Source organism: Olea europaea, chromosome 4 (assembly GCF_002742605.1).
Source record: "Olea europaea var. sylvestris chromosome 4, O_europaea_v1, whole genome shotgun sequence".
NCBI classification, from domain to species: domain Eukaryota; kingdom Viridiplantae; phylum Streptophyta; class Magnoliopsida; order Lamiales; family Oleaceae; genus Olea; species Olea europaea.
In genome coordinates, this window is record NC_036240.1 from 3,672,824 (window position 1) to 3,681,077 (window position 8,254).

Below are 8,254 nucleotides of genomic sequence, written 5' to 3' on the forward strand. Positions count from 1 at the left end.
GCCTTTTTCACGAGGACAATAGATGGCTGAATCGGCCATGAATAAGGTCTTCTCTTGATCTTCTATGGCCATTGGTTTTTGATGGCACCCTGAGAATGCATCCAAAAGCTATACAATTTGTGACCTGAAGTGCTGTCAATCCGGGGTAGGGGATAGCTATCCTTCGGACATGCTTTGTTCAAATTAGAAAAGTCAATGAAAAATCGCCACTTTCCATTGGCCTTTTTCACGAGGACTACATTGGCAAACCAGTCAGGATATTGCACTTCTCGGATGAATTGTGCATTAAGGAGCTTGGCAATCTCTTCTCGTATGACTTCGCGCCGTTCCGGTGCAAACTGTCTTTTCCTTTGTTTAACAGGTTTGGCTCCTGGGTTTACATTGAGCCTGTGTACTGCAACCTCGGGATCAATTCCCGGCATGTCTTCAACTGTCCAAGCGAATACGTCTTGGTTTTGGGAGTGACAACTTATGTTTAGCCATGATGGTTGAATCAAGGTCACGTCCTACTGTCACCTTCCTACCAGGCTTGAGCTTGAGCTCGACCTCGACCAACTCCTCTATCGGGGCGAGTCTCCCACGATTTTCAAGCTCGAGCTTGAGCTCTAAAAGCTGCATGACGTCTCCCTTCATTTTTCGGACACTAGTCACATAGCATTCTAGTTTCATAGAATAAAGTAATCTTGCTATTAGAATATTGGTAAACAGTTGGTCCTCTTAGATTGCTTTTAAGTCTTCTTCTGCAGTGGCATCTGTTTAGTTCCTTAAGGTTGACAGATAAAAGGGGATCAAAAGAATGATATAATGCTTCTGGATTTGTTGAAGTGTAAAAATGATAAAAAAGAAACAAGTCAGAAAGCCTTGAACAATCATGCCAGCAAAGAGTTGGCTGCAAAACGGGGTTTTCTTTTAGCATTAGAATGTGAATTTTGAAGTGTGCTAGAGGTGAGTATTGACATGTGAAAATGATATAAAAGAAACTCAATAGTAAGAACCCTGAACGATCATGTCAGCAAAGAGTTGGCTTCAGAAGGGGATTTTCTTTTACATTAGAATTTGGATTTAGAGGTGTGCTAGAGTTAAGTATTTTGTATTCTGATAAAAAATGAATTGAAAATTATGTTCTACAAGTAAAGTTCTTGTAAATCTTGAATAGTGTGCAACCTTCACAGTATCATGTATATATTTGGCCTACTTGAAACTGAGGATCCAAGGGGCCTTGTCCTTGTTATGTAGTTATGTCGCTGATGCTCTCCATTAGTCTTAAAGTTGTTTTGGCCAACATAAGACTCAACTCAGCAAAGCCTTGATCTCCTAAGGTACTCCTATTTTTCATGACCTCCAAATGGATTATGCAATGAGTTCAGGTTCTATTGGTCTTCATAAGCATAAATGACCTTTTTCGTAGGATTGCATATTTAGGCTGTAGTCGCCTCCTTCAGATCATCAACCAGCATGCCTAATCCGCAAATCTACTAAAATTTCCTTTCTTTTGTTTACAGCCATTGTTTTTACTCCCTTTTTAGATTATATATTGAGAAGTATTTTTATATGTAATCTGACAGGTTGTGGTCAAACTTGTTCGGAGCCATTTACTTCAGCTCCAATTGGCTCACCCTGTGCTTGTCTACTTCCAATGAAAGTCAAACTTTTGCTGGGTGTATCACCATACCTTATCTTCTCAGAGGTCAATGAGTTAGCGATTGAGGTTGCAGCAGGCACCTACCTAATGCAAAGTCAAGTGATGATAATTGGTGCTACTGCTGATATTCGTGATCAGGGAAGAACAGTGGTTGATATTAATTTGGTGCCGCTGGGGGATAAGTTTGATAATACAACTGCTATGTTGACTTACCAAAGATTTTTGCATAAGAAGATACCACTAAATAGGACCCTTTTTGGTGATTATGAAGTATTATACGTCATTTATCCAGGTAAAATCCTGAGTTGTTATGTCTATGCTTTATCACTTCAATTTTTTATTTTAGAGACTAAAAAATTAGTACAGGTCTCCCTTCTTCACCACCATCTGGCATTTTATCCGGTGATGGTCCAAGTGGAAGTGCCGGAAATCAGCAATACCCTATTACTGCAGATTTAGTTGACAAAAATCAGAAAATGAGCCCTCGAGTAATTTTTGTCATTGCTTTGTCAACATTTGTACTCTTGGTAGTTTGTTGTACCACAGTTACTTTACTGTTGAAGTTCAGAAAAGCTGGTAGACCGTCCAACGCTGTTGATCCAGTATTTACATCATCTATAAACAAAAGATCTGGTAAGCATGTAATCCATATTTGCATTAGCACTGTCTAAAGTGAATGTGGACACATTTTTCAACTGATGTGCAGAGACTGAGTGGCAAATGAAACAATTTTATTTTTCTTTCACTTCTGCTAAAGTCTTATAACCACTGTCTGTCTGTGGAATTGCTGATACAAAAAATTCTTTATATTATCAAGCAAGGCTGAGATGGATTTCGGGATGGTTGTAGGTTTATTGTGCGTCCAGACACATCTGAAAGATGTCCTATTGGTCATTTTATTTATCTGCTTGTGCAGTGAGTACAATTATAAAACTATAAGTTGCTGTTGTTGTGATTGTTCTCATAGAGGAGAAATCTTGTCTTCCTTATTTTATTTGTTTGGCCTGCGTAAACGTCAATATTTGTAGTTTGTCAAAAGTAAATTAACCTCCTCACGAAAGCACAGGATAAAGCCATGATGATCAGCTGTTGTAATGTTTGAAATATAAACAAATTTTATTATTTCTGGCTCCTACTCTTTTTTTTTTTTTTTTTTTTTTAAATTTAAAATTTTTTATTTATATGCCTTGTGTTAATATCTGGTTGACTTGGCATTGATTTCTCATCCGATATGAGATGTCATTACTTATTTTAGCATTGATGGCTATATATTTCTTCAAACATATCAACTGTCTAAAGCTGTTGGAGATTTTAAATGCATTTGAATTTTCTTTTAAGTTGCAGGACTTGGCTCTATGCAGTCAAGTAGCCCAGCCAGTTCAACATCTGCGTCTCTTGTTTCTGCCATGCCTGCATCTGTTCTTTCTGTCAAAACATTTAGACTTACAGAACTGGAGAAAGCCACTGACAAATTCAGTTCAAAAAGGATTTTAGGTGAAGGAGGATTTGGACGTGTTTATCTTGGGATCATGGAAGATGCAACTAAAGTAGCTGTGAAGTTACTGACAAGGGACAATCAGAATGGAGACCGTGAATTTATTGCTGAGGTTGAGATGCTAAGCCGATTGCACCATCGCAACCTCGTGAAATTAATTGGTATATGCATTGAAGAACGTACACGCTGCTTGGTCTATGAGGTTGTTCCAAATGGCAGTGTTGAGTCCCACTTACACGGTATACTTTTCTTTTCTTTTGATTTGCTTAATCTAATTCAATGCTTCCACTCCAGCAGCAACTCCCCTGGTGGGGGGATGGGAGTGAGTCATAATGGGACGTGTGTGTTCCTTGCCAGTAATATTTGTCTCTTACACTAACTAAGCAGAAATACCTTTTGTTTAAGAAGGGATGAACTAATTTGGCCTGAAATTTTGACTCGGTCCAGTGGCTGACGTTTCAGGTGCTGACAAGAGCAAGGCACCTCTTGATTGGGATGCACGGTTGAAGATTGCTCTTGGTGCAGCGAGAGGACTGGCTTACCTTCATGAAGATTCTAATCCTCGTGTTATTCATCGAGACTTCAAAGCCAGTAATGTTCTACTAGAAGATGATTTTACTCCGAAGGTTTCTGATTTTGGTTTGGCAAGGGAAGCAACAGAAGGAAGTCATCATATATCTACTCGTGTGATGGGAACTTTTGGGTATGTTTCTTTGCTGCAAAAAAAGTAAACTGTATCTTACCGGGAATCCTTTTTGTGGAAACCGAACTATACTATTAAACTTCTCTCTGGCATGGTGAAACAATGAATATAAGTTGCATGCTTTGACTGGTTAATTTTATTGTAATAACTTAAGGAACGTGATTTAGTTGACCTTATGAATGACTATAACTTAACAGGGCGGTGATCAATTCTCCCTTTTTTCTGTTGGTGGTAATGTGAAATTTGCATTACTTTACCAGGTCAAGATCATATGCAAGATTTGTGTCGCATTTTCTAACATTTGCCTTTAAACCTTGGTTGCAGGTATGTTGCTCCTGAGTATGCAATGACAGGGCATTTACTTGTCAAAAGTGATGTTTACAGTTATGGGGTTGTGCTATTAGAGCTTCTCTCAGGAAGGAAGCCTGTGGATATGACTCAACCTCATGGACAAGAAAACCTTGTGACATGGGCACGATCTCTACTGACAAGCAGAGAAGGTTTGGAGCAATTGGTGGATCCCTCCTTGTCTGGGAACTATGATTTCGATGACATGGCAAAGGTGGCTGCCATTGCTTCCATGTGTGTTCATCCCGAGGTGACTCATCGACCATTCATGGGAGAAGTAGTTCAGGCACTCAAACTCATCTATAATGATGACGCAGGCGAGACTTGTGGGGATGCTTGTAGTCGTAAGGAGTCTTCAGCTCGTGATTCAGACTACAAAGGTGATTCTGTGCCTTCTGATAGCAGTTGGTGGAATGCGGGTGGGATTACCCCACGGTTGACTTATGGACATGCCTCGTCTTTCATAACTATGGAGTACAGTTCGGATCATCTTGAAGTGTTGGAAAGCAGAAGACAATATCCAGCTTCAGTCGAGGGTGGAGTTGCATTGCCAATAAGGCACGGTAATAGATCAGGTCCTCTGAGGACAGTCAGGAGTAACCGAGCTTTTTACAGATTACAGGGGAGTATGAGCGAACACGGTGGGCTCCTCTCAAGACGTGCTTGGAATGATGGTACCGGGTTTGAAGCTTCTTTTTAGTGTGTTTAAGGTGTACAGTACTGAAGGGCCGTTGTTATTGAGAAAATTGGTTTTCTCCGTGTAATCCTTCGAAATTTACTCGATTTCGATTTCGATTTCGATTTCCTTGAGTGGGGGACAATGGCTTCTAATTTTGTTAATCAAAATTCATTAACATACAGACAAGTTGTAAGTTGGATAATCAAGTGTATATGCAGTCAATTAATATTTGGTTCTTCATTGTTTGATTGAATTAGTAGCTATTCATTTACCCTCTCTTTTTTGTATTTTACTCTTTGAGTTTATTTTGTAATTATTTAATACCCTATAAATATGTTCAATTCTTAGACTTGGGCCTTAATTAGGCCATATGATAAGACTGTCCAATTAGGGCCGGACTTGAATAACCAAAACAATCAAGTGGGCCTCAGATAATTAATTCGAAATTATTAAAAATTAAAATCATAACTTAACTTTGTCTCAAATCTCAATTTCAAGCTACCAAACTTCTCAGCCATGATTAATGCTTAATTTCTAATATCAACCTACTATAATGTTTTCCACTAACACTTTGATGTTATCATGGACTTTTCGGTGTGAAATATTACTTTAAGTATAATTATTCAATGTAGTATTGTCATCACGACAGTTCTATTATTTTACTGTCAAAATTTAAGAATATCGTGTCAGCTTTATGACAGTCATATCAAAATAACTCAATTTTTAATTGTATAATATGACTACCCTAACCTAGAATACAACCATGCTACTATAACAGGGAGGGTTTGAACTGATCGATACTCACAACTAGGGGGTGGGTCCCACTTTTATTTTGCATTTTTTATTCAAGCGAGGTCCGCGCTTGTGAGTGAGTGTCGACCAAGTGGGTAAAAAAATTCTGACAAGAGAGCTTTTTCCACCTAGAATATCCTCGTATGGGCATGTGCTCAGTGCAAGACCATCGATATTCGAGCACCATAAATAATGTAACCTAAAAAATATCTTGAAATTATATATAACCCATTAAAAATAATTTGCAACATTCTAAAATGCATGAGCACTAGATTGCTGTTATTATAACGCAAAAAATATCATCGTATAACTTAAAATTGAAGGGAAATACATCAATCTTATATAAAGTAAACACAATTTTTTATATGAGAGATTTTCTTATTGAAATAGAGCTCTTTTAATTTGACCATACTTTCAAAAAATTATACAAACATATTAAAAAATAATTTATTCAAAAATAACTTCTTAATCTTTAAAAATAATTTTTAACTTTCAAAAATTCCTATTAAACGAGTCCTATTTGATTAGAGGCATTTGCATTAATAGAATTAGGGAATATTACACGAAATCCCGTTTGATATGGCGGTGATTTAGAAAAATCGCTCTCACCGATATTGTTAATGCGTTGTCTTCGCACGTCCTCAAATGCTTCAAATCTTATTATTTGGACGCGTACAACGTGCACCTATGTGTACCCCATACAACTTTTATGTCCACGCGCATCTATTTCACGCTCCATCACGCTATAATGCCACTGTTTTTTTGCCTTTTTCTTTTCTCATGTTAATTTCTATTATTACCCTTTTCTGGAAATGGAATGCCAAAATTGCCAACGGTGGGCACTCCGTGCCCTTGTTGAGCCCACTTGGAAGCATTTCAGGATGCACGCCATTCGTCGGGGTTGGACCATCCCGATTCAGGTGCGAATTTAGGATCAAGCTAAAAAAAACTTCAAACTGAGCTAATACGTAAGGAAAAAAAAAATACATGATAATATTTTTACGCATAGAAAATGAAAGAGGCTGAGGATTAGACCAATCCGTAGCCTCATCCAGTCCCCCATACATTCACTCCTGGTCCCGATTGAGTTTATGACTTACTTCACACTTTTGTTTTAATCCATCAAGATGTCTATAAAGAGATAAGGTCTGCAGTGTCGAGAGAAATCGAGTTCAAAGACTTTTATTTGTTTATTTTTATTTTTAAATTTAATTTTTTTTTAAATTTTCATGTTTGTGAGATTAATATTTTCTTGTCCATTGCACAGACAATGAAATTTCACACCTGACGAATCTTTTACTCTACCGTGTGTGACAAATCAATTGATTTTATGTGGACATTTCTATTTCCTTTGTTCTCGATAATTTCTTGACTATTTGGTACTACTCTATGCATTAAACATTTTATATGCAATAATTTGCTCTCTTCAAGATATTTCTTTTCCTTTCATAAAATTGAGACATTGTGGAGTTGGAACTAGACAATCCAATTTGAAATGATATTCTTTAAAAGATGTGTCATATTAAGCCCTGTTTGATTTCCATTTTTTTGAAAATCTATTTTTCACTCTCTTATTTTCAATCACAAATTTTTCATTAAAATAATATTTTATGTAAATCAAATTTGTTTTTTTTTATTTTTCAATCACACATTCTCTTTTAATCTACTATTCTAAAATACATTTTTTCATAAAAATGAGGCTCAAACACCCTCTAATAGATACTTGCAGATAACTCTATGGAATATACTTTCCCTGTCCCATAAAAGATAGAATAATATTCCTTCTTTATTTGTCCTAAATTATATGTCAATTTTCTTATTGAGAGTATAATTAATTTTTCATAATTTTTTAATATGCTTCTATTTTACGTGCCTTATTGGTGAAATTAAGTGTTACTAAAAGAAAAGTACAATTAAATGAATCACATAATTTCACATTTATTAAATCATTACATAATATCATATAAACTAGTGCTAGATAACATTATTCCATAAATAAATATGAACTGCTTATATTATACTATTATTTAACGTAAGAATGTATTAGGAAAATATGTCAGTAAAATTTATATTTTCAACTATATTAAATATATATTTTCAATTTGTGTGGAAATGAATGCAAGTATATCTCTATGGAGAATATTTTTTCTTTTAACTTTTTCGTTATTTTTATTTTTCATCAATGAAATAATAAGGCCATCTCCAACCCAGCACCAAATTTTGCACCATTTTGCACCAAATTTTGCACTAAATCTTGCACCAAACCAAAATTCTTCTCCAACCATTTCACCAAAATTTACACCAAATGAACAGTGATTTATTATTTTATTCATTCTTTTGATTTTTAACAATATATTTATTTTAAAATATTATTTATTTATTTATTTATTTTATAACTATATATATTACTAAATCATAACTTCATTAAATTAAAACTTCACATGTCATATATATTATGTTAAATTGACAAAAATAATTGATTATATTATTAATTTATGATAAACAATTACGTTAAATTTACAAAAATAATAAACTTTAATAATATAAACTTTACATTAAATTTAATTTTAAACGTAAACTTTACGAATTTAACTT

The 8,254-nt window shown here is 35.4% G+C and overlaps 1 protein-coding gene across 1 annotated transcript; it reads left to right on the top strand.

Annotated features, from left to right (window-relative positions):
• The first annotated feature begins 1,542 nt into the window (after positions 1-1,542).
• Positions 1,543-5,120, top strand: LOC111393330 (receptor-like serine/threonine-protein kinase ALE2). Its single transcript, XM_023018822.1, has 5 exons — positions 1,543-1,934; positions 2,009-2,275; positions 2,981-3,376; positions 3,600-3,840; positions 4,165-5,120. The coding sequence occupies exons 1-5, from the start codon at positions 1,637-1,639 to the stop codon at positions 4,886-4,888; spliced, it is 1,926 nt and encodes a 641-aa protein (XP_022874590.1). The 5' UTR covers positions 1,543-1,636; the 3' UTR covers positions 4,889-5,120.
• Positions 5,121-8,254: the final 3,134 nt, after the last annotated feature.

Bases quoted from the DNA above. Each gene is read 5' to 3' on its own strand.
- LOC111393330 (XM_023018822.1), top strand. From the start codon at position 1,637: ATGAAAGTCAAACTTTTGCTGGGTGTATCACCATACCTTATCTTCTCA. The intron at 1,935-2,008 runs GTAAAATCCTGA...AAATTAGTACAG, and splicing joins ATTATACGTCATTTATCCAG to GTCTCCCTTCTTCACCACCA. The intron at 3,377-3,599 runs GTATACTTTTCT...CTGACGTTTCAG, and splicing joins TGTTGAGTCCCACTTACACG to GTGCTGACAAGAGCAAGGCA.